The following is a 25,505-nucleotide window of genomic DNA, read 5'->3' as shown; positions in this document are numbered from 1 at the left end:
CAATCGATTGATTATTTATAGGATTTTAAAAAAATATATATAATTTTTTTTTTGAAAATAATCGATTGGTCGATTTGATTATCAATAAATTCTATTATATCCATAATTTTTGTATCACCCTATCTCGGACAGGCAACATGTCTACGTCCCACAGAGTCACAGACAGACTCATTGTAACTAAATCTTGGTAATAGCAAGTACAGCACAAAATTTCAACAAGTCTGGCAGATTAGGTAATAAATTGTATTTGGTGAAGAAGTAATTATCTGTTCTAAATATGGTTAATCGTTTCACCATTAAAGGTCAACCGAGTGAACGCGTAGTCAATAGACTCAATACCAGTGGCGGCAGGCACCAAATTATAACCTCTAGTTCTCTACAGTCTATATAAAGTATAAACAAATAGACAAAAAGGTGTAGTGGTTTGAAGGTTGATCAAGCTACAGAGCTGGAATATGGTGGTGAGATGGACTTCCCATCAAACATGGGATTGAGATTACAAAACCAACAGCTCCTCAGAAACCCACATTTATTTTATGTAGTAGATCGAATTTAATATTTTTCAAGAATCTTGGGGGGCATCTCCCTGTCTCTTGAAGCAAATTTGCTTAGCCTTCTCTGTCAATACCCTTGGAAAAGCAGACCCAAAACCCCATTTCTTGTGAGTGCAAGAATTCTGTCTCAACTACCTCTACTTTGACATCCTAACAATCATCTTTCCTGGCCCTATGATTTGAAATCCTCTTACATTCTCTTTGACTGCTCTTTTTGTGCAGGTTCTTTGCTAGATTTCGGTAATTTGGTCTGTCGTTGGAACAAGTCGCCCGTTTATTTAGCCGTATCAATGAAGACTTGGAAGTGGGTTTTTGTGGGGCTTTTCTACTTTACCGTCTTTGTTACATGGATTGATGCTTTTAAGCTGGGTCGTAGTCAACCTACTGAGAGAATTTCAGGTCAGATTTCTTTTGATCAAGAGCCCCATTTTTGTGGGTTCGTGATGTGTTATGTTATTACGTGTCCAATTCGATCTTCGGAGTTCAGTTATTGTCAAATTGCTCGTGTATGATATAGTTTCGTTGAAACTAGGGTTTTGATTCGTGGGATCTTTGGGGTTTCTCTTGGTTCTGTTAAAGGGTTTGGTTCCCAGAGATTGTTAATGGCCTTTGAATGAACAGCTCAGTTGGACATTTGTTACCTCAAAGTCATACAGCCTGCATTCCACAATGATTATATTTCTATATTTGCATGGAGTTTTAATGGGGGATACTCTAGTTAAATTGCCTCTCACTTCCAAACATTTTGTTAGATTTATGATGCCAAATTTGTGATTCAACAATATGACTCTGGTGTAAGTCTTTTTGTTATCTGTGACAATCTGTTATCAGTAGCCAAAGTGAAATTTCCTCAAATCGCAACCTTTAAGGAGCTGTTAGTAGCACCTATCTAAATGAAGATTGAATTTCAAGACTGTTTGAATGGAAACGTCCTAATTTGGTTGTTCTGATGGGAAATGGAAGGCTCAATGAGTAGTAAGTAGTATAAAATCAAGATGGAAAGTGCTGAAATCAAAATGGTGGCACTTTGTGGGTCAATGGGGGAAGGTGGAGATTGGTTAGAGTTCGACTATGATGTGCAATTTAGTTGAGTTTTCCTTACCAGGCCCAGCTGGATTGTGCTCCTAAGGAGTTGCACCAGGGAATGTAGGATGGATCGTAGTTGGCACAGTAACAAGTTGGGCAAATAATAAATGGTTTTGTTTAATTGGTGGTTGGCTATTTGAGTTTTAAACTTATAATTTGGAGAAGTTCTGTGGACTTTGATAGGAAGAAATGAATGTAAGGAAATCATAGTAAATATATGTAATGTAATTGTTAGGAATGTAGGTCCAAAGTATTTTCTTTGGCAAAGAATGTGAACTATAAATGTGTAACTTGAACCTTGTATCTTTTTTATTGCATGGTTAAATGTCTTTTAAAAACTCTGCTATTCTTTTCCACCAAGGGATCTGTTTATAAGGAAAGTATTATTCCTGTATTTGTAAATGAATCAAAAATTATTCTCCAGAGGAAAGGTAATAATTGGTTGGAATTAAACACAAAGGAGTTGCCTCATTTGGTTGAGATCTAGGATTTCAGCCTAGTTGATAGTAACTTAGTAGAAATCTGAAGGAGTATTGGTGGATCCAAGGTCAATTCTCTTGTTTTTGTATGTGAAAAGCAAAGGAATTGAAACAGTTGTATTATTGAACTTTTTATTCTTCTTATTAGGCGATTTAAAGTAACGTGTTGTTTGAATATTTTGTTTGTATGTACTCTCCATATTCAAAGTATGAATCAGGAAAAGAAAGATTGGATTGGGAGCTTTGCACTTGTATCTAAAAACTCTAATTCATGTTTTCTATGGAGCTCGAAGCTATTTAACTCTCTCTTGATGTTGATGTTAATGCATGAAATGTTCAAGTATGCTTGTGTCATTCGAAATGTAGGAAGTGCTGGTGATGTATTGGAAGATGATCCAGTGGGAAGGCTGAAAGTTTTTGTCTATGAATTGCCAAGCAAATACAACAAGAAGATCCTGCAAAAGGACTCAAGATGCCTCAATCATATGTTTGCCGCTGAGATCTTTATGCATCGATTTCTCTTGTCTAGCCCTGTTCGAACCCTCAATCCTGAGGAAGCTGATTGGTTTTATACCCCTGTCTACACTACTTGTGACCTGACACCAAATGGCCTCCCTTTACCTTTTAAATCACCTAGAATGATGAGAAGTGCAATCCAGCTTATCTCTTCGAACTGGCCTTATTGGAATCGCACGGAAGGGGCCGATCACTTTTTTGTAGTGCCCCATGACTTCGGTGCTTGCTTCCATTATCAAGTACGTAACTTTGTGTTTCCTTGTTCACTCCCCAATTTCTGTAAAGAAACTTGTTGGCTTGTTTTCTGGTGCAAGTGGGTTTTTGAATTTTTCTGACTAAAGCTGAATGTTAACATGTATCATTATTAATTTGTTTGATTCTCGTAAGTTTTTACTCTACCGGTCTTGAGCTCTGACTTGATGGTTCTTTGTCCACAAACACTCTCACAGGAAGAGAAGGCTATTGAGAGAGGGATCCTTCATATGCTTCAACGTGCTACCTTGGTTCAGACTTTTGGACAGCGGAATCACGTTTGCTTGAAAGAAGGATCAATTATCATTCCTCCGTATGCTCCTCCACAGAAAATGCAAACCCACCTAATTCCCGAAAAAACCCCTAGGTCCATCTTTGTTTACTTCAGAGGATTGTTTTATGATGTGGGGAATGATCCTGAAGGTGGTTATTATGCAAGGTATTTCTCACAAAGCTTTTTTTTTTTAAGATTTGGGAATGTCCCCTCAGATAATGGAGGCCTAGTTTTTGTTTACTTGCATTTGAAGGTTTAATCTCATGGCATGCTGATGAATGTATTGTGCAAGTACTAGAACAAAAAGGAAAATAAATTGGGTAGACTTCTCTACAAAGGAAAAAATAGTTTCGCTTTGATTTTTCCATCGATCTTTTAATTTGATACATTTCCAGCAAGCAGGATCCTGATTCCTGATTCCAACTTTGCTTTTACTATTTAACAGAGGAGCACGAGCTGCCGTGTGGGAGAACTTTAAGGACAATCCGCTTTTTGACATCTCCACAGAACACCCGACAACATACTACGAGGACATGCAAAGAGCTGTGTTTTGTTTGTGTCCGCTTGGCTGGGCCCCTTGGAGTCCGAGATTGGTTGAGGCAGTGATATTTGGTTGTATCCCCGTGATTATAGCAGATGACATTGTTTTACCTTTCGCTGATGCAATCCCATGGGAAGAAATTGGCGTTTATGTGGATGAGAAGGATGTTCCCAACTTGGACACCATACTCACTTCAATCCCGCCGGAGACAATATTGCGAAAGCAGAGATTGCTTGCCAATCCCTCAATGAAACAGGCCATGTTGTTCCCACAACCGGCTCAGCCAGGAGATGCTTTCCATCAAGTTCTGAATGGACTTGCTCGCAAGTTGCCTCACGACAAGAGTATTTACTTGAAACATGGCGAGAAGGTCTTGAACTGGACTGCAGGGCCGGTCGGGGACCTCAAACCTTGGTAGCAGCTGTAACATCCGCTATTGACAGCATCCTACATGGTCATGCTTCCAAACTCAATGGAGTTTTGTCAATCAAACATGTAAATTTTGATTTAGGCAGAATCTGTTGGATTGTAGATCGCCTTTGTGATGCTTTAGGCTTGTGGGCCATTCCTGAACTGAGTAATTCTTACTGTCGAAGTGGACTGCTCTGTGTTTCAACTGATTTGGCTTATATCATAGTAGAATGCTATATTCTGATTTCATGGAGTCTTGTCAAGAAATGCAGAGGAATCCTTTTTTAAGAATGGTTGCTTTTGGCGAAATAAATATGGAGAGAACTAATATGAAGAAAAATCACTATGGCTATGGTGTCTTTTAAGACAAACTGTCAACTACCCAGTAGTCAGCACAGTAAAATTGCTGAAACAAAGTTATTTACAGTTAAGGAAACATGGTTCCATAAGTTGAAATATTTTATATGCTATGGTAATATATAACATGTAATCATTCTTCCAGAACAAACGAACCCTCTATTCTTTTGTCCAGTGAAAGTGAGGGAAGGAAATTCAGTGAAGAAAACATGTCATTGGTTTTAGAAGAAGCAGGTGCAGGTTTAAACTCATAAGGACCTTCCTTAGCTCCCCAGACCTGTAATAACATACAAAACAGAGCAAGTTTAGGACATATTTTTAGAGCCATAATGCCCAGCAGAATACATATTTTTAGAGCCATAATGCAGACCTGGTTTCCATCATCGTCATAACCCCTGTCCCAAACGTGTATCTCGTTATTCTTTACGATTGCCAGTTCTGAGGTACAGTATGTTGCCCCATTCTGTGAAAGAGGACAATAATCCATCATCAGAACTATCTACGATTGGACTCATCACAGCCTTGAGAAAACAGTCAGCAGTTTCAACATTCAACTACAAGGTTCTATGCAGAGATCACATAATGAAAAGATTCACAAAAACTGGTGAACCAAACGCTGGCACAAGATCAGCAAGCATTTACCCATGAATTCGGGAATACTCCCGGTGGAGTTGAGCCTTCATATAAGCAACGTTTTCCTCTGTCACAGCGCTTGAGATGTATTGTCATCAAATGTTCGGCAATGTCCTGCACATGCCGAAAATATATATGTAAAGAAATCTCTAAAAGGTATCTATTTCTGACACATCAAACAAAGTGCTCAGAAAATAAGAACGAAACCTTTTTGGCAAATTTAGCACAAAACATATGGTAAAATGAAAATTTATCAGCTGTGGAACACATCTGTGAGTGTTTAAAATTATAGTTACTTCAAGCGCAAATGTAAAAGAAACAGTGACAACTTTAAGTGCATATAATCATCTTCTTTGTTTCCACATCTCTCACTTCTTTTTCATTATTCTCCAATTAGGGTTATGCATACTTAATCATCTAAATTTATAACATACACGCAGTCTAGATGTACAACATTATATTACGAATTTACAAGTCTGAATCCAAACAGAGAAAATTGATCATTTGAAAATGTTTGAGAGCATAAATATATAAGAAACTTTAACCGAACAGATTTTGCTGAAATAGCGGCCTTAGTGTGACCAAATCGAGGATTTTGAAGGAATAACTCAGAAAGATAGGGTTTTCAAGTCTTCAAGATATGGAGCTACGGGTATTAAAATCCTTCATAATAAGTAAGTTAAAAAGCAAATTCATGACCAAACATGTCTTCAATGTCAAAGCATACATTTAGAGAAACAATTAAATCCAGGTTAGAACTTAGAATTGTTTCCAACATGACAAGAGAACTTACACTAATAACTTCTTCAGGAAGTGGGCGTTGATCCTTTGGGCGGTCACAGAAGTTTTTGTACTCTTCTGCATCTCTAATTGCATACGAACTCAACTGCATATTAACATATTGATTGAATTTATGTTCCAGTCTGGTTTTGGTTCTAAAGTGCAACTGACACATCCCCTACAAGAAAAGGCTTTAGAGAGAATCAAAGTCAAACCCCACCTCAACATCACATTTTAACTCCTTTGGGCAAGGTTTCACCATATAAAATCTCTGAAAAAATGCAACTGTTAGCACCCTCAGACAAAAAGGTGTTCTCGAAACAAAACCGAAAGGGCACATAGGATACCTGCCGAAAAGGCTTTTTGGGAGTCCTCCAAAATGCCTAACAACATAACAATCTTTTACTAACTGGCACATAACATATTAACCGAAAGTCCAATATGAAATTGCAGGGATAGTGAGTTAATGAGTTTACTGACCTGCTCAAAATATAGAACCCTTGATCCATCTACCATCTCTGCTGCAGGGCATGTAAGCATTCTGCACAAACTAATTTCAATTAGTGGCATAAAAGTGTGTACTTAAACCCATAATGAATATCCATCGGTATGAGCATTGAGTCATGACTTTGCCATCAATTTCATTTCCCCAAAAAAGGGAGTAAAATCATTATCTACGAATTTATATGTATTAAGATCGCGTGTTCAAAATAAAAGCACAGACTAGAACAAAAGATAAACTAAGTGAAAACTATCATGTTTAGTGTCATTCTTCAGCCAACTCAAGGGAAGGTCATCCCGCCGCTCTCTTCCTTTCATGGTAAAAAGCTCCCAATGCATACTTATTGCAGTCTAATTGACGCTTGATTCAATTAAATTCGTTACTATTGAAAATGAAATTGAGTTATTTCTAGAAAAGAATTCGAATAACAAGTGGAATTGCAAAGATGAATTATACCTGATGTTGAAGTAATTATCAGGATCTCTAGATGCTTGCTCCATCGAAAACTAAGTAAAAGTAGAGATAATAATTCAGCGAAAAACAAATTCAAAGCCAAAGAAGGACGAAGACACAATAAAATTATAAAACTGCTAAATTGTGAACCTTTTCGCCGCTAAGCGAGTGAGAGACGAATCGAGCATGGTCCCAGCGGGTGGTGGACTTGGTGAGTCTCTTGAGCAGAATGGCTCCACCAATCACAACCAGCGTCTTCACCACCAATCCTCGAGCTCGGCTCCATCCATTGGAGTTAGGGTTCGAGTCGGAGTCCGAGCCCGTCCCCATTTCACCTCTATTGTTCCTTACAGTCTCTAGCTTAATACTGGCCGATACACTTTCCTACAGCTACTGCTAATCGTTCAAACAAGTAGTCAGCGAGTGCTAGTTAGGGTTTCCACAGAGAGAGTATTGAGAGAAGCAGAGTTTGAGAAGAGGAGGAGAATCGGCAATCAATCAAGAATTCAAGATTGCGTTTCTGTAAGTTTCTCTGAATTATGATTTCAAATGCCTCAACACCAGTAATTGTTTGTGGAGTTGGGGATTTGGCCGCACCGTATTGGACGATGTCTGCCACGTAAGTTCCTCTCTTCTCATTCACTTCGTCGCCATTGTTTTCGTTGTTATTAAAGTGGGCCAGAGCCCATATTCTTCCAAATGATAGTGTGTGAACTGATTCCAAAAACGATATGAAATGGGCCGCAACAGACCAATGGGCTTTTCGCGGCCCATTTCATAGAAAACCATCATAAAAAACAAAATGAAATCTTACAATTCAAAAAAAAATTAAGACTCAGGATTCAGGAATTGTCTTGGCAGCAATCAAGAAACCTGAGCTGGTAGAGACATGATGGATTGACTCGCTATTATAGAGACGTTAGACTGGGCCTAAATTGTTGTCAGGGTCGGAAAGCCCACAAAGCCCATCGATCTATAAGACACCAAAATGGGCCAGGCCGCTAGGGGAGGGCCTTGGACTAGAGTCACTGGACGGATGCATCCCCTTCGGATTGTTGGACAGTCACAATTCATTAATGATAGAGCTCTCAACAAGTGGCATACCAATTATTCCATGCTTAACTGTTGAACCGTACGCACATGATTTCATAAATATCATGTATTATATGTAGAGACCACGAATTCATTCACAGGGATCCTATGCATTCAACTACACAATTAATATAATTTGGATACTAACGGCTGACATCTTATCATTTTCTATCACAATTTTCAGGTAGTATTTAAGCAATACTATAGCATACAATTACCATGGCAGCCAAAGCATGATGCCTAACCAACCTCGACATTTTGTCGACAATTATTCAAATATCAAACAACGAAAGCTTGAAGAGATAGGGCTATGCCCCTTCAATTACAGCCTGTAAGCCTGCAGAGGCATTGATTACCTCTCTAATAAACCTCCCCGGAACCCCTTTACTGACCCGGACCCCAACTTCAGTTACAGGGCTATTCCTCTTCTCTTCTTCCTTATCATCTAAAAAACAATAAACAGGGGCCTGCCAATTAGCATCCTCCAGTACTGCTCCCTCCTCAAATGTCATCACATGAGCACTATACCCTGCAAATCAGATGAAACCCACTAAGCAGATTGTGACAAGAAATCAGAGGAAATGAAATTAGCATGTGATTGATTCATCTACCATTGAAGAAGAGCCAGTGAACAGGTCGCTTGGTGAGGACATCCTCGTAGTACCAAATGAAGTCTACTTTCTCCCAAACATTGCAGAGAAACCCATCAAGGTATTGTTGGCCCAGGTAGGTGGCACCATCGAGCCAGTTTGGGTGGAGAATACCCACATCGAAATGCAAGACCCTGCATTCCTTATCGGAGTCCAAGGTGTAGATATAGGAGGTTCCATTGTCCCATTCAAGGTCATAAGTGAGCTTGCCTAGCTGGTTCTGAAGTATGTTGAAGTTTCGGCCATTGGGCCAGTCGTACCAGAGATCGTTTACCTGGAGGGCGCCAGTTTGAGTTTGGTTCATGATGAGTATTGAGTGGAATTGGTGTGGCCAGGGAGCTGGAGTTGGGTCTGCAGATTTTGATGCATGGAGAGAGAAAGGAAACAGAAAGATGAGAAGAAAGAAGGCGACTGGTTTGGTCGCAGAAGCCATCTTCGTTGTTATCGCGGCCTACCTGGACCGGTGAAGAGAGGGTGTAGTGAAGTAGCGAGGCTCTTCAGTTCACCTTATCCACAACAATTTACGGACGACGTCGTTTACTAGCAGAATGGGCTTATTTGCCCATATACTGGATAACACAACGCATTAAGCCCTGAGAGAAAATTTTAGAGGAAAAAAAGAAAAATGTTACGGCTGCAATCCTCTGAAAGATTATTTTAGGTGATAATTTTGGGATTTGTTGAGTAGTTATTTATAGATAATTATTAGTTGTTTAGATTTGACTTCTTACTTGATTTTAGGATTGATTTGTCATTATTAATTTAGTCAAGTCTAAAACCCAAAGTTCATATTGGTTCCATTAGGGTAACTCGGTTAGATTTTCTCAATTTCGGACAATCAAACCATCTACAAGGCGAGTTGACCATCGAAAAGCCGTTTGAAGACATGACATGACGTAGTCGGTGATATGGTAGATGGCGCTGACGTGGCATAAGTGAAGCGACTATTATAAGGATCAATGTAAGCAAATTATTGTGAGGATAGTCTTGCCAATCTCGGTTTTGACCTGCCTCAGGGTGTTAATTTATTTTATAATTCTCATGCTGTTATTATTCCTTATTTACGAGATGACATTGTAGGGTTTTCCACTCTAGGTTATGCCTAGTTTAATAATACTCTATTTTCACCAAAAAAAAAATGTAACCCTTTTTGTGCAGAAACCAAACTAACAAATAATGCACACAAGAGAGTGACTAAATCAATAATAAATCTAAGCTAGAACAATTGTAAATAACTAAATTAAAGCAGTAAATAACACAAGATTTACGTGGTTTGGCGAAAACCTATATTTACGGGCAACATAGATTTAGTATTCAGAGGAGTTAAGGGGGCGGTGGCCCCCCTAAAAAATTAATAGTAAAAATACAAAGACAAAACCTAATTTAATCTGGTTCAAACTTAATTTAATCTAAGTCAGATAAATTCGGTCATCTGAACGAGATGGGGTTTTGTCACATGTACATGCAGCAAATTGGCGGTTGTTCAAATTTTCCAATTATAGGATGGTGGAGAATTGGGCTTCCCAATTTGAGCCCAGATACTTAGCAAGGTCCACAAAAAACAAAAGGCTGAGATTTAGGCCTCAGCCTAAGATTATATTGGGATTCGTATTATCGACGAAGCCCATAATGGGAAAACACGGTCCATAGAAAAATAAAAGTGGCAGGCTCGGCCCACGTTACCTTGGGAATGCAAGAGGTGATAGGTTTCCAATCACTGTGAGTGTGAGGGTTGGGTTGAATAAATAAGGACATTTGTCCTGGTGTGACTGATTGTTGTGTTTCCTTATCGTAGACGCAAATGAAAGAAGGAAATTCACATGTATTGAAAGAGTTGATGAAAACTACCTCTTCAAATATGTCATTTTGCAAATTGGAATTATTAATTACAGATAGAAGTGGCGTGGAAATAGATGGACTTGCCAAGAAAGAGACAGATGTTTAGGACTAGGGATGACAATTGGTCGGGTACCCTTCCAATTAGGAAATACCAAAATCGTTTGTATTTAAGGTGCTCTATACCAAAACCGTTTAAATTTCCAAACCCGAAACTGTTTCATAACCGTTTACCATCGGGTATCCGTTTACCATTTAACTTTTAATATTTTTATTTTTTTCTTTAATGATTATATTAATATAAATTAATATTGAGTATGGTTTATATTAATTATGATTTTATCATTCAAATTAGTCTAATTTATAGTTTTATTAGTATGCTTCTATAAATATATATATTTTAATATGCTTTATCATGTTATAATTTGGACGACCCCAAAATATGACCCCAAAAATCCCCAAAATCTATGTGCCATTAAAGTAGCCATTGATTAAAAATACACTTGTAGGGTCCACTTCACAAATGAGGATCTTTTGGAGGTCAATTTTTGAGGGTCTGAAGCATTATCCTTATAATTTAGTATCATAGTAGTATACCTTTATAGATGATTTATAATATAATTACTATAATAAATCTTTTTATTAAACGGTTCGGATACCCTAAACCCGGCACCAAAAACCAAACCCGACCCTAAACCATAACGGGTTTTAAAACCAAAACCAAAACCGTTTCCAAAACCTATAGGATAGGTTTTCGGGTTTTAAATGGATCGAGTACCATGCGCATAGTGCTCGGATCGGTTTTTTTTGTCATCCCTATTTAGGATTGGCTTCATCAGCAAAGCCAGCCAGGTGTCTACTTCCATGAGAATAGTCTCTATTTAATGAGGATTTTCTAACACTGGATCCAACGGGTGCATCATTTTGGTGTACCAAAAAATTTTTTAAAAAAATCTTAAATGTATAGTATTTAGGATGACGAATCTAATCATATTATTACTTTTCTCAAACAAAAATCAAATTTATCGTGATCGAAAATCAAATATTTTGAGTTTATATCCGACGATCTAGAATTGTTATACATTTTTCTGTTGAATTTGATTTTTGTTTCAAACAAAAAAAATATCGTTAAATTTATCATTTTAAATACTACACATTTACAATCACTGGACCTCTCCTGAATCCATTTAAGGTATTGTCAATGTCTAACTGCTTAATGTTGGTGACAACAAACGCACTCAGGTTTGGATGTTTAACTTGACTGTCAAGGGAGGGGTTGGAGATTAGCAATAATGATAGGGATCCCAACAGTAACGATTGAGTTTGATGTTTTTCATATGTATAATGTGAGATATGTGTATAGGCGAGAAAATTGACAATCTTTTATTATTTGGGAAGACTAGTCGTAGGGTACATTGGTAATTTGGTATCAATGTATTATACAGTGAAATGACACTTTTACCCTAATAGGGATTGAAGATCTGTGAAGAATTGACAACCAGAATCAATTTATATATGTCCAACTCCAAAGTCCAAACAAATCAATCCGAAAATGAAAAGGGTTATGCCTTTTTTGTATTGTGGGCGAACGTCGAAAGAGAGTAAGAGACAATGCGTTATGGGCCAAGACGTTGAATTGGTCGACGGTAGATGACATATGCAGTGCGGTCATCACGAGACACGAAGAGGGTAGTTTCACTTTCAGGCTCTCCGGAACAATTATGTCTCGATCTATTGTTTGCGTGTCTTAATTGTTAAGGAACAAAATGGCCGTATCTATATAAAAGAGGATAAATGAGACGGAGCGCTCAAGAGAAATACTGTTTTGTAGTCGCCTCGCCTGTGATTCTCTTCTCTTGGTTGTTTTTCCTACGAATAGGTACGCTGTTTTTTCCCTTTACTTCACAGCAGAAATGATGATAAACTGTTCGATAAATCGTCGCTGTTGTAGAATTTTGATGTTCATAAGAAATTTTTTGATGAACTATTGTTTTTTTGTGGAGTTGGTACTCCTTTTGAGTACAAAAGATGAGTAACCTTTTGTGTTTCATCATTCACGTGGTGATATGGGAGCCCTTTACCTCCCTCGGAGCTTAACGAGTTGAGGTCCACACTTACATGTCAGGGAGATGCTTTCATGGTTTAAGTTTCAGATATAAATGGTTGATTTTTTTTATTTTTTTTTCATTCATCACCCTTTGGAGCATGCATCATCTATGTGTGTATATGCAATTTTCTCTACTCTTGACCGTTATCTCATCTTTTTCTTGTTACTGAACTGCAGAAATAGAGAAAATTCTATTATGATGTTAATCAATAAAAGAGAGTATGTTCCCTTCGATTTTGTCTTCAGTCAGTGGTAGCTTTAGTATGTTGTAATTATGGTTCTTTTATGCTGTATTAAGGTTTTTTCGTTTAGGGTAGGCAGAGGTTTGAATTTTGGTGGAACCCATGTGAAAATCGATTTTTCATATTAAAACAAACCATGGGGTGTATTATAGGTGACTTCATCCATTACAATCAAACACATTGAAAGAAAAAGATTGATAATCTGAAGAATCTCTGTGTGTTTCTCAGTATTCTTGTTATGTGGATTTATATGTTGGGCTTTGTATATCTTAGTGTTTTGGTGCTTTACATTTATATAGTTGGCACTTGACTGTGGAAAGTGGAAACTGAAACAGGTAACATGACTCGATGTCCGGCACATTGGTTGCTTTGGTCAGTGATGCCATTACTGGCAATTTGCAGTCGACATTCACAAGCTTCATGGATCACTGGAAATGAGATCAGATCTGCTGTTTACCTGTCACCTGAATTTACACTCGGACCTGGATCAGTAGAGGATCGATATTACTTCAACATTGACTTCCCCAGAGGTCATATTGCAATTAAGAATTTCAATGCTGAAGTAGTTGATGAGAAAGGGAATCCGGTGCCCCTTCAGGAAACATATCTCCATCACTGGGTTGTCGCAAGATACCTTCAACGTACAGATTTGCCAAATCCAGAGCCTAATAGCATTCAAGAGGATCGGAAGTCTGGCTATGTTAGTTTGAGAAACAACGGGGTATGCCAGAATAAAGTTCTCGGGCAGTATTTTGGGCTTGGATCTGAAACACGAAAAACAGAAACATATATTCCAGATCCTTATGGAATAGAAATTGGTAATCCAGATGAAATTACTGATGGATATGAGGAGAGATGGTTGCTTAACGTCCACGCAATTGATACACGAGGTGTGGAAGATAGTTTGGGATGCACTGAATGCAGGTGTGATCTATATAATGTTACGGTCAACAAACATGGTCAACCATTGAGACCGGAGTATGAAGGAGGTTTATATTGTTGTTATGACCGTACACAGTGCCGGTTGAGACAAGGATTTATGGGTTCCAGAAGGAACCTCTACCTTCGATATACAATCAAATGGGTTGATTGGGATAGCTTTGTCGTTCCTGTAAAAGTCTATATTTTTGATATCACAGATGATAGGATGAGGTTAAATGACTCAAATGGATTGAGCGCACCGCATGGCTGCAAGGTATAAAAAGTAAAAACTGTCCTCTTGTCATTCTTAGACATTCCATGAAAATCATATTAGGTACAAATTTAAAATGTTCTTTGTTTCAAATTTGGATGTGTTGTATATTTATATATAGTTGGGAGGTGATTAAGTTAAACTAGTTTGTAGAAACGAATTTAATGACCTACAGATAGCAGCATTATGTTCGATTTGTTACTTAAATAATGTTGAGATAATGCTAAGGCTTCAGAAAAGTGAGTCAGTAGAGTTTTCTTGATGCAGGTCGAATATGATGTTGAGTCTTGCAGTGCTAGTGGTGTAGCTAATAGCAAGTGCATTGACACCAGAAGGACAAAAGTGAGGATTCCAACCGGTGGTTATGTCATCTATGGCGTTGCTCACCAGCATACAGGGGGTGTGGGTTCAACTCTATACAGAAAGGTAACTTCTGTCATCCAAGTGTTCATCAAAATGTTTATGTAGCATCTTGTATGTTACAAGTCAACAGGTTCAAAGCCTGGTTGGAAATTTTCTTGAAAGAATTTGTTTATATTTGTGATGCCAGTGGTGATGATTAACTGTAATCTCTTTACAAGGCTTCTGGCCTCTGCTCCATACAATATTTGAGGACCATTAGCATTACTTATACAACTCTTGATCCCCACAATTCTCATCAGAGTTTGTAAAACCCCATGGCAGAGGGCATCAAACCATTTGAATATCAGCACGCGTGTTGCAATCATGATCCTCATTCTGATTTCTATTCTCTGATAATGATCTGATGACTTGATTAGTCAATTTATTCGATCTTTTCTTTTATCTCAGGATGGACAGGTAATATGCAATTCAGTACCGACTTATGGTGAAGGGGAGGAAGCAGGAAATGAGGCTGGTTATATTGTAGGAATGTCCACCTGTTATCCTGAACCAGGCTCTATCAAGATATCCGACGAAGAGACACTCATTCTGGAGTCTAACTATAACAGTACCAGGAAGCACACGGGAGTCATGGGGCTCTTTTATATTCTGGTCGCAGACCGTACTCCTAAGCACCCACTTTTCTCAAGGCTTCCAGTTCAAGTAAGTTCGGGATGCCCTTCTGCATATATCTATGTATTTTTTTATGTTTTACAAGGCATTTGTAATGTGTTTGCAAACTGAGATGATGCATTTATAGAGCAAGATGCAGGAACTTCCATTATGAGAGTAAATCTATATATTTTCTTCATCTTTGCAGATGCACAGGAACATGAACTTCGGTTCTCTTGCTTGGCTATTGGCTTTCCTCGGATTCGCAATAATTGTCGCCATTGGTGTGCACCGCAGGTTTAAAAATGACACAGAAGATTCCTACCATCCAATTACAGCGTGAACTTTTTTCCGCCCCCCTATAGTTGGTGATACAAGATGGAAAATGAGGTTTGGCTGCATTTTGAGCATTTCTTCTCTTTCGTCGACATTATATTATATGAATATGTAGACAAGTTGAAGCAATCGAAAAGAATAATACGGGTCGTTTACCATCTCGCTCATTGCGAGCCGGGTTCTCTATTTCTGTGTGCTGTTGTAACTTTACACCCATCACACTCGAACTCAAAACTTTCCGTTTGTGTTAAGAGTTACCGTAGTAAACAACCCGTTGTTATTGTACTCTTTCTTTTAGCAAAGGAGCTTTCGTCGACATTATATAAAATATTTAGGTAATCATGGGCCTAAAAAATTTAAAAGAAGTTGAGAGTTGATTGCAGGTTACCAATTGAGCAATTTAAAGTTGATGATGGAAGTTCTTTTCGTTTTCTTTTTTACAAAGTTGATTGATGATTGCAGTTGGTGGATAAACACTCACACCATTACTTTTTAGATGGTCAAGACATAACTTCTCTTCTATTATGATTATTTTTATGAATAAACGTCTAATTTTACGTTTGGCCGTACATCAAGACTTGACTTTTAAAGAAAAGATTGATGGCGGCTCGGGAGAGGAGGCTAGAAATGACTACAATTTCTCATTAAAATTCATGTTAAATCATCTTTTAAAATGTGTTAGTGAGTATTTTGAGTATTCATAATATTAAAATATAATAGATTTAGAAAAAAAAATCTTAAAAACTATACCATAAACCTTAAACTTATTTTTTTGAAAACCGAATTTTCCGGCCTAACTTGATATTCGAGTAGCTAAGTGGATGTAAACACACATCATGCCTTTCAAATAGCTGAGTGAATGTAAGCCTTGAGCTAAAGTCCATGTGTCACAGAGTCAGGATTTCACAAGAAAATATAATGATTGATTGGTTCAAACTCCCAATCTAAAACACCTACGCACTAAGTCTCAAGAGAAAATCAACTAAACTACCACCAATTGTTAACTCAAGACTTATAGCCTCCTCAACTTTGTCGTAGCTTTCTAAAGACGCTTTTTTAAAGTGGTAGTCCAATCAAAGTTAGACTTTTGACGAATCCTATATTTGAAAGTCTCCCGCAAGGCCACAACTTTGAAGGACGACGCAGGATATTACTATATTAGTCACCATGTGTATCAAGTATTAATAGCTTTAGCCTTCAAAATCTGCCCATCAGAAGAAAATCACTCTGCTGTCTGTTTGTTACATCAATTGGTATGTATGTATGTCCTGTCTTTATTTCTGTGATGATATGTTCTTTTGCAATACTCTCTTGCTATGCTAGTCTATGGCAGTCATGTGTATGTATGTTTGTGCAAATTCCCCTCTACCCAGTTTGGTTATTTGGTTTGAAAGGAATCATTGTTGGTTGAATAGTATTTCAAAGCTTCGAACGTTTAATCTTCGAGTTTGTGTGGGTTTTATGCACTATTTGGGTAGCTTAGTGGTGGATGTGTTTGAAGTCAAATTGTATAAACTCGAAAAGTTCTGAATTCGATTCCCACTAGTAATAATATTCTTGTGGTTAGGGTTGTAAAAATTTATCGACAAAACTGAATTGAATGGTTAACCGATTTATGTCAAAAAACCGACAATCATCGACTGACTAGTTGGTTAAATTTTTGTCAAAAAACCTTTTAAAAAAAATCGATCGAAACCGACCGTTTTCACTCCTATTCGTGGCCATGTGCTAGGCAAAGCCCTACTTATCCTGTTCTCGTATGAAATTCCTATACTTTGTTTCATTCAAAAGAAGTCCTCAGTTTTGGTATAAAGTAGCATGCTGCCCCTCTTTCTCGCTAGAGAGTGTGCGGTGATCCTAGCACAATTTTTCTATGCTACTTTCATCATTGTTGGTTGGGATAGTGAAGTTGACTTAAGTAACTTCTCGCAAATGCGGAAAAGACTTTGGCCAGGTTCTCTCCACATGGGCTTAGGCCCGATCTAAATTGTTTCCAGCGTGGAGCAAGCTGGGTTGACAGTCCAAGTTTAGAGTTGGCCTAGGTGTTCGGTGGACATGTTGGGCGAAGAAATTCTCAGTTATTGTGGTTGTGATTGTGGTTTTATATGGTCTCTTGTGTAGTGGGGTAATGTGTTTGGTTCACTAATTGTGGAAATTGAAACCAACAGGCAACATGATTCACTGGTGCTTGTGGTTACTGATGCTGCTGCTACTGGCAAGTAACATCTCACATTCACAAGCTTCCAGGAAAAGTGAAAATAAGATCAAATCTGCTGTTTTTCTATCGCCTAAACTGCCATTCAGACCGGGATCAGTACTGAACAAATATTACTACAACATTGGCTTTCCCAAAGGTCATATTGCTATCAAGAGTTTCAATGGTGAACTCGTCGACGAGGCTCTAAATCCAGTCCCCCTTCACGAAACGTATCTGCATCACTGGGTTGTTGAAAGATACTATCAGCGCAAAGAGTCGGATAATTTAAACAATACCAGAATTCAACTGATGAGCAATGGCCTATGCCAGGATACTATTCTCAGGCAGTATTTCGGTCTTGGATCCGAAACGCGAAAAACAGCAACACACATTCCAGATCCTTATGGAATAGAAGTTGGTAATCCTGTCAAAATTCCTGACGGATATGAGGAGATATGGATGCTTAATATCCACGGGATTGATACGCGAGGTGTGGAAAATAGATTGGGATGCACTGAATGCTGGTGTGATCTATATAATGTCACACCTTATTTGAATGGTCAGCCATTGGGTCCAGACGACTACAAAGGAGGTCTATTATGTTGCAGCGATGGAAAGCAGTGCAGATTAAGGCAAGAATTTAAGGGTGCCAAAAGGAACCTCTATCTGAGATATACAGTAAAATGGGTTGATTGGGATAGTAATATAATTCCCGTCGACATTTATGTCTTCGATGTCACAGATACAGAGGAGAGGTTGAATACCTCCGGCGTAATTAGTCTGCAACATAATTGCCAGGTACAAATTCAGGTTCCTTCATTTCTCTCGCGCTTTCGATTACCTTGATGTTTCTCCAAACAGTGACCTTATAGAGTTCTATTAATGCAGATTGAGTATGATGCTGGGTCTTGCAATGCTACTGGTGTAGCCAGGAACCGGTGCATCGTTGGCATACGGACGAGCCTCTCCATTCCGACTGACGGGTATCTCATCTATGGTGTTGGCCATCAACATGTAGGGGGTGTTGGTATAACTCTATACGGAAAGGTAATCTCGAGCATTCTATTAGTACACCAGAATAGCGAATGTATTTGATATATATTTTCTAGTGAAGAAGTGATTAACCATACTCTAATGTAATTTCAGCATGGACGCGTTTTATGTCCTTCAGTACCGGCTTATGGTAAAGGGAAAGAAGCGGGAAATGAGGCTGGTTATATTGTTGGAATGTCAACCTGTTATCCTAAACCAGGCTCTCTCAAGATCACCGGCGGGGAGACTCTTGTTCTGGAGTCGAATTATAACGGTACCCGGAACCACATAGGAGTGATGGGACTCTTCTATATTTTGGTTGCAGACCGTATTGCATAAACAAAGTCCTCAAGCAGTAGCTGTTGCTATGAGTGGCTTGTTTATAGAGGTGAAATTTGGTGGGGGCTGTAAGGTACTTCCAGTGTTTGTGGTATATGTATATGTGTAATGTGTTTGTTACATTGCAAATGCAGTGTGCAAGTAATGTTGCAATATAGCCTTGTTGATGTACTGAGGTGATATTATGGTGAAATCGAGTATCTTGTTCATGGTGTTAGTCTGTCTTGATCTTCTTCTTCATTGATCTGATCCTGGTATGCTTGTGAGTGTTTTCAGTTACTTTCATTGCAAGCGTTACGTCGGGTGGGAAACTTATGTACACGGGGGCATGACGATCCGAGTTTAGGCTCATACCGAATGTCCAAATAACAAACTTAGCGTCATTCTCGGTTACTAATGGATATACCCAACATATCAAGTTTTCCTGTGGTTTTCTTTCAGATTAAGAAGACACAAAGACAAGGAACATGTCCAAATGAACCTCAATTATTGGAAGCCGTAGGACAAGAACAAAAGGACAACTTATAGGGACCAAAGAAAAGTACCAAATTCATTGGAGTGAGGAGTTTTTATTTATTTTTTGAGAAGAAAAGTTGAACCATTCATCATGTCTTTCCACATATAGCTTCTTCATACTCCAATATCTCCACTTAAACAAGTATTAGTGCAAGAAACAGATTCTTGGAACCTTTCAAATGGGGGGAATACGTGGACGGCCCAAAGTGATTGTTCCTGTGTTTTTTTTTTTTTTTGTTGGCATAACTGCTTTAACCAACTTACCAATTCTTTATAGTGTGATTTTCTCCTTTGGAGGATGAGTCCGTCCTTGCATAGAACGAGTAGGCGCTCTACCCTCCAGCTAGAGGCTCGGAAGTGAGAGAAGTTCGCAAAACCAGGATTCCAAAAAAAAAATACAGCTGGTTAATTTGTACTCCTAACCTCATGCGTATTCCTTAAGTCAAGATAGATAACTAATTAGACTGTCGCCAAGTGATTAGCTCTCATCCCTATTGAGAGGGATGAGGATAATACTGAAATTAAGGTAAAGCAGAGGAATAATCCAGAAGTCTATAGTGGGATAAGCATGACTCAATGAGGGAATAATGCAACCGGGGACCAGTTTGAAATATGAGCGACTGTTTTCTTTGCCCTTTTGAATTTACTTTTTAAAAGATAAAAAAAAAATAATAATGTTGCTTTTTCAGTACTTGTGTTGGCTCGGATGTCATTATATACTGGACTATTGGAAAAGCCATAGCAAGGCAAGAGTAAGTTCCAGGGTGTTTGGCCTCTCAGCGTCGTTTTTGCTGGAGATGCCGAGAAGGAAGAAGAAGAAGAAGGAGATGAGGAGAAAGCCTTGCGCAGGATGATGGATTGGAGGTTTCTTTCTTTCTTCTTCCTCCATCGGATGTGCAGGGGTTCACAAGGCAAGTCACAGAGGCAAAGGGAAGGCAACGCCTTTCTTCCGGGTTGTGTTTACTAGTCTTATCACTTATGTTTCTACTTGTAAGGCTGAAGCTAAAGCCTAGTCGTTCTCTGCAATGATATAAAATCGAATTCTATCAATCCTTTGAGAGATCATGTGAATATGACTGCGACTCTGCAATTCACAGGGTCCACTTCTCACCTAGTTATCTGATTTGAGGGAACTCTGAGAAATTCTAATGTTCCCTCGTCCACGCGTCTTGTTCCTCCAACGAGGAGAAACCATTTTGATCTGTATGATCTTGCAAACCAAGCAGATGCAATGGTTTGCAAGGGTCATATGGCCAGAAAGAACCACTCATTTCTTTGTCATGAAATAAGGAGGTCCTTTGGAATGTTCTCTGCAATGATTTGTGATTTAGGATCCTTAACTTTGTTATATATTCCCACCTCATATTGGTCAATGATCAACTAACTACAAAACATATTGAGAACCACGAGTAGTTCAGATGACACTCATGTGTGTTATCTCATAGAGGTCTCAAGTTCGAACCTCCCCCATCCCCATCCCTTTCCCCTTTCCCCTGTAATAAAAAAAAAAAAACAAAAACACACTACAGAACATATCACTAATTAGCAGATAAGCCATAGGAGGCAAAAATAACCCAGGTACAAGCATTTGCAAAAAAAATCCAAAGGAATTTCCAAGGAAATCAAAGAAACAAAGTACCACATAGCATCTCTTTCAACAAAACAACATAGAACTTGTTTGATGTATGCAGCATAATCAACAGTGTATTCTTAAATCAAACGACTACTGCTCGCTAGAGATGAAATCTAATTCATCACAACTAAGAATCTACATGAAGTACAAAGCTACAAATTCTTCTCTCAAAATCTTTAAACAACAACACATTATTCTCTGCCGTGGAATAAGATCTTTTGCAAGTTTGTATTCATTCAGTGTTGGAAAAATCAATACAAACCCAAAAAAGTAACAGGGTTTTAGGGTCGCGGGAATTGGTACAAGCCTATTCCTCTAGTCATCTAGTTTAAATAAACATGGTAAAATTAACGGCACAATACTCAGAAGGGACTGGCATCTATGATTCAAAACAATCATATCACCTAATTAGTTTTATTTTCATCATCAACAACAAAAATTGTTGGCATCTCCAAAATCAGCACAGATGCCATCAGGTTTGGCTCTAGCATTCTCTAATCAAGATCTAAACGCTTTTTCATACTTTCATAAACCATGTACGTAATGCTTGCAGCTGGCACTACCTTAAGAAGATTTGGGAAAAGTCCTTTGTAAAAACCTCTATAACCTTCATTCTCAAGTGTTCTTCTGAATACATCAGACATTCCCTGATAAGCAGCAGCAGCATCAGAACGTTGAGCTTGCATTCTGAAGAACAACAATATGTTAGCCTAAAAAGAATCATAACAAATATAAATAAGGCCAGTTCAAAAGAATCAAAGAGATACTGAGACCACGAAACAATTAACGAGAAAAGAGATAGCTGATCATTTTGATGCATGACATCTTACCTGGTCCTAATAACCTGCAATGGATAAACACAAGTTGCTCCAAGAGCTCCAGAAATGGTCCCACAACCCAGTTGTACAAGAGGGCCAGGCTCTACAGAGAATATTTAAGAAAAACATTAAAAATATGATGTAAAGCTGCAATTTTTTTGAAAGCAACAAAAACTAATAAAAAAAAACACTACCAAAATGCAGAAATAGACACTAGGAAGCCAGTACCACTATCTTGTAGAATATATGTCTTTGACATGTCTTTTAAGGTCTCATAGGCAGCAAGATCAATACCAGCATATGGGATGATTCCAAGAACCGAAGGTAGAAGACCTTTATAGAAGGCTCGAGGACCCTCATGAACCAATATATCCCTTGTTAATGTTCCCAACTTGGGAGCTTTTCCACCTTCACTAGAACAAACCTGTAAGCGAGTTTTCACAAGATCCAAGGGATAAATAGCAGTTTGTGCTATCGCACCAGCAATACCCCCAGCGAAAAGTCTCCCTGTTCCTCCTATATCACCCTTATCACCTCCCCTGCTCTCTGCAATGACATTCTTTAACATTTCATAGGCATAAAACTTGATGGCACTTTCAGGGGCAACCTTCACAACATTTAACCCGTTACCCCGAAAGAAACCCAATAAACCACCTTCCTTCAATATCTTCTTTATAGCTGGACCAATACAAGCACGTTCTGTCTGAACTTGCAAAACCACTTTTAGGCGATCAAGAGGAGCAGTCACAGTACGAGAAGCTGCTCCTGCTATTCCACCTGCAATAAAATACCTAATTCTGTGAACATGCTTGCTGATGCCTCCAGGAATAACAGCATGCTCGCCAATGTCCACATGGCATACCCTTTCCCAGTGATGATAGATATTTTCAATGGTAGCTTCATGTGGATAGAGCAGAAGAAAATCCCTCCATTCTTCAAAAGTTATTATTCCATTATTATCCTTATCAACATGCTCCACAAAACGGGCAAGCTCCTCATCGTCAATTTCAATCCCTGCAAAAGATAAACTGCCGGGGCTTATAAGATGAAAACATATGGTAAATTCATAATCCTGGTCCAGCAATGCATGCAGTTAAAGCACATAAAAAGAATAAACAGGTTAAGAAAATAATACCACATGCAAAACAAAATTTCATCAGCAAGGAAATTTAAGAACTATGAACATTGCAGATGACACATAAAGTGAAAAATACAGCTCGTATATCAAGCCTCGAATATGTAAAAATGTAATTAATTTTTCAGAGTACCAAAACCAACGCCATCTTCACAACACCAGTGACATATAATAAGATTCAGAATATATCAAGATTCAAAATCTCCACCCTGAACTTTGAAACAGGTTCACAGAGCAGAGGAAACAAAAGGATAGACAACAATGTTATGGAACATTAGAACACTTTGCCAGTTAGATTAGCCAGAACTGCAAAGAACAAATTACTTTGTCCCAGATAATGCAGCACCGCTATAGTCATTGCCACAATTATAAATGAGCAAGAAAACTATTGATGGAGAGGTAACAATTTTCTCGGGGGATGATATGCAGACATTAAAAGCATATCATTGAGGGTTAAAAACAAAAGGAGATATTAAGCATATTCAGGGACACCCTAAACCTAAATTATCTAACCTGAAAGCATTAGGAAAACCAGACAAGGGCGTGCAACCAGGATGTGATCAAGCGCAAAATCCAGTACAACATATTCATGGCAATACATTAAAAGGACCACCTGGATCCATACCAGGGGCTAAATAAAGTCTTCATGCAAATGCCTGTGGATAAATTCGAAAGGTTTTAGAATTTATTCATTGCGAATTGGTGAATGCTGTCTCCTATGGTTATCATCCCATTATTCTCCTCATTTCCCCCTTTTTTGTGCATGAACAGGCACTATCCACTTATCCTCATATATATATATATACAAGAGTACAGAATCTTTCCTGGTAATAATTTCTTCAACCACCATCACAATTGTGACTACATTCATAACATTTTTCTAATATCCAATCTGGTACAAATTCTTCCAGTTTAGTGATGAAAAGAAACAGGGCAAAACCTAAAAAAATAATAATAAATTGCAATCCCTCAACTGTTAATTATAAACCTAAAGGTCAAAACTACTACCCTACCACAAACAGGTACTTGTTTCAATTCTCCGAACACATAATTTCTCCATCAAATATAATCGGTAGCCAATGCAATCCAATCACAAAATCACAAAAAGCAAAGAGAAGAAAAGCATGGTATACCAGCCTTAACTAGCGCATCCCAAAGCTCCTCAGGCAAAATGCACCCATTGTGTTCAACATCGATGGCCTGAAATATTCGGTACAGCTCGAGCTCCTTAGCGTCCATGTACCGGCGAAACTCCTGGTAATCAACACGTCCATCCCTGTTGGCATCACAAACCTTAAACAAATCCTTCGCATACTTGTACTCCGCCGGAATCTGCAGTGCCGACAACCCAGCCTCGATCTGCGTGTAATCCAGGTACCCGACGTTGGCCACATCAAAGAAATTGAACAAACTCCGAATCCTGACATCTCTCTCCTCCTTGGTCTCTCGAAGGGCAAGAAGCACGTGATCCATGGAAACCGGACCCGGTTTCTTAACCGGATTGCAACAACCAGACCGGTCCGCCTCCATCTTCGGCACCCCAACGTGCTCCACTGCGTGCCCCGCTCCCGACATCAAAAACCGCCCCGATTTTACGACTCCCCAGCTCCGAATACAGAATACGACATCGTTTCCCCTTGACTAGATCTTAGTAAGCATGAAAAAGGCGTCAGCTTTATTTATAGTGCATTGTCAATCGATTCAGAATCGCCTGCCCAATTAAATTCAACAACCGAAGCAGAAGAAAATTCCAAATTTGACTGGAACTAGTGAGAGAGGAGGAAGGACTGACTTCGTTTTTGATGGGGTCAAAATAGGAGAAACCCAGAGTCAAAATTCAAAGGATTGATTTGATGGAAACAATGTTTGGCTACTGAGAATCGAAAAAGGGAAAGAAAAAAAGATAAGAGTACCTACCTTCTCCTTGTGGGTTGTAAGTTTGTAATTGCGGGAATCAATGGCTTATTGCTGGGCTTTAATTGTGGGTGGTGGAATGAAGGCTCCGAAGGTTTTTTTTTCTTTTTTGAGGGTTGGTTATGATATGGAATTTTGACACGTGCAGAAATTGGGTATGGTTGGTGGTCACAGCGGCGGACGGAGAGGGAGGAGTGGACCTGCCAACTCCAACCACACCTTCCTTCACTCGTCCAATGTGGTGGAAGAGAGTGGTGGTCAGGTCTGGTCTGCTCGTTGTTGCGTGGCTTTGCAGTTCTCAATGGAGTATATTTTTCTAAAAAAAAGATTATTTTTTTGGGTGCTGCGAGGCTGGGACGTGGGAGGAGAATAGGCTACAGAAAAGGATATTCGTTAATTGTGCATTTGTGCTTCACAAAAAAAAAAAAAAAAAAAAGTAAATAGAAATGAATTCTTCAGGTTTTTTCCCTTAATAAAGTTTCCAATGGCCCATCGAGCCCAGACCTTTCTCTCGCTTGGGCCACAATCTATTTGGAGCGGAATAATAACGAAAGAGTTCCGTTGTTGGACTCTCTTTAAAAGCCCATTAGTTCCTTCGAAGTGGACTTTTGACT

General features: G+C 38.7%; 6 protein-coding genes across 9 annotated transcripts; 3 read left to right on the top strand and 3 right to left on the bottom strand.

Moving 5' to 3' along the window:
• Positions 1-428: 428 nt before the first annotated feature.
• Positions 429-4,360, top strand: LOC120003971 (probable beta-1,4-xylosyltransferase IRX10L). Its single transcript, XM_038853148.1, has 5 exons — positions 429-661; positions 777-953; positions 2,486-2,874; positions 3,085-3,326; positions 3,607-4,360. Exons 2-5 carry the CDS (start codon positions 845-847, stop codon positions 4,118-4,120), a joined length of 1,254 nt encoding a protein of 417 aa, XP_038709076.1. The 5' UTR covers positions 429-661; positions 777-844; the 3' UTR covers positions 4,121-4,360.
• A 108-nt stretch (positions 4,361-4,468) lies between these two features.
• LOC120003972 (chromophore lyase CRL, chloroplastic-like) lies at positions 4,469-7,452 on the bottom strand. 2 transcript variants are annotated; one of them, XM_038853149.1, is made up of 9 exons: positions 6,989-7,447; positions 6,842-6,891; positions 6,364-6,424; positions 6,231-6,266; positions 6,104-6,154; positions 5,897-5,989; positions 5,113-5,217; positions 4,841-4,933; positions 4,469-4,747 (listed from the first exon to the last, which is right to left on the bottom strand). In XM_038853149.1, exons 1-9 carry the CDS (start codon positions 7,166-7,168, stop codon positions 4,604-4,606), a joined length of 813 nt encoding a protein of 270 aa, XP_038709077.1. In that variant the 5' UTR covers positions 7,169-7,447; the 3' UTR covers positions 4,469-4,603. The 2 variants fall into 2 exon arrangements, with proteins under 2 accessions (XP_038709077.1, XP_038709078.1); XM_038853150.1 differs by having other exon boundaries at positions 4,606-4,747; positions 4,841-4,991; positions 6,989-7,452.
• A 642-nt stretch (positions 7,453-8,094) lies between these two features.
• On the bottom strand, positions 8,095-9,055 carry LOC120004563 (uncharacterized protein At4g14100-like). Its single transcript, XM_038853929.1, has 2 exons — positions 8,542-9,055; positions 8,095-8,459 (listed from the first exon to the last, which is right to left on the bottom strand). The coding sequence occupies exons 1-2, from the start codon at positions 9,011-9,013 to the stop codon at positions 8,239-8,241; spliced, it is 693 nt and encodes a 230-aa protein (XP_038709857.1). The 5' UTR covers positions 9,014-9,055; the 3' UTR covers positions 8,095-8,238.
• A 3,084-nt stretch (positions 9,056-12,139) lies between these two features.
• Positions 12,140-15,493, top strand: LOC120003786. The gene is made up of 5 exons (XM_038852876.1): positions 12,140-12,295; positions 13,101-13,960; positions 14,225-14,383; positions 14,768-15,022; positions 15,180-15,493. The coding sequence occupies exons 1-5, from the start codon at positions 12,211-12,213 to the stop codon at positions 15,312-15,314; spliced, it is 1,494 nt and encodes a 497-aa protein (XP_038708804.1). The 5' UTR covers positions 12,140-12,210; the 3' UTR covers positions 15,315-15,493.
• Positions 15,494-16,402: 909 nt separating this feature from the next.
• Positions 16,403-19,095, top strand: LOC120003787. Its single transcript, XM_038852878.1, has 4 exons — positions 16,403-16,560; positions 17,476-18,302; positions 18,393-18,551; positions 18,651-19,095. The coding sequence occupies exons 2-4, from the start codon at positions 17,481-17,483 to the stop codon at positions 18,873-18,875; spliced, it is 1,206 nt and encodes a 401-aa protein (XP_038708806.1). The 5' UTR covers positions 16,403-16,560; positions 17,476-17,480; the 3' UTR covers positions 18,876-19,095.
• A 2,069-nt stretch (positions 19,096-21,164) lies between these two features.
• LOC120003783 (calcium-dependent mitochondrial ATP-magnesium/phosphate carrier protein 2-like) lies at positions 21,165-25,256 on the bottom strand. 3 transcript variants are annotated; one of them, XM_038852874.1, is made up of 5 exons: positions 24,895-25,253; positions 24,111-24,624; positions 22,071-22,856; positions 21,855-21,945; positions 21,165-21,711 (listed from the first exon to the last, which is right to left on the bottom strand). In XM_038852874.1, the coding sequence occupies exons 2-5, from the start codon at positions 24,550-24,552 to the stop codon at positions 21,519-21,521; spliced, it is 1,512 nt and encodes a 503-aa protein (XP_038708802.1). In that variant the 5' UTR covers positions 24,553-24,624; positions 24,895-25,253; the 3' UTR covers positions 21,165-21,518. The 3 variants fall into 3 exon arrangements, 2 of the variants coding, with proteins under 2 accessions (XP_038708802.1, XP_038708801.1); XM_038852873.1 differs by having other exon boundaries at positions 24,111-25,253; XR_005469375.1 differs by having other exon boundaries at positions 21,670-21,711; positions 22,037-22,856; positions 24,111-25,256.
• Between the last annotated feature and the right edge of the window lie 249 nt (positions 25,257-25,505).

Source organism: Tripterygium wilfordii, chromosome 8 (assembly GCF_013401445.1).
Source record: "Tripterygium wilfordii isolate XIE 37 chromosome 8, ASM1340144v1, whole genome shotgun sequence".
Classification (NCBI taxonomy): domain Eukaryota; kingdom Viridiplantae; phylum Streptophyta; class Magnoliopsida; order Celastrales; family Celastraceae; genus Tripterygium; species Tripterygium wilfordii.
This window is presented reverse-complemented; position numbering and strand designations above follow the sequence as displayed.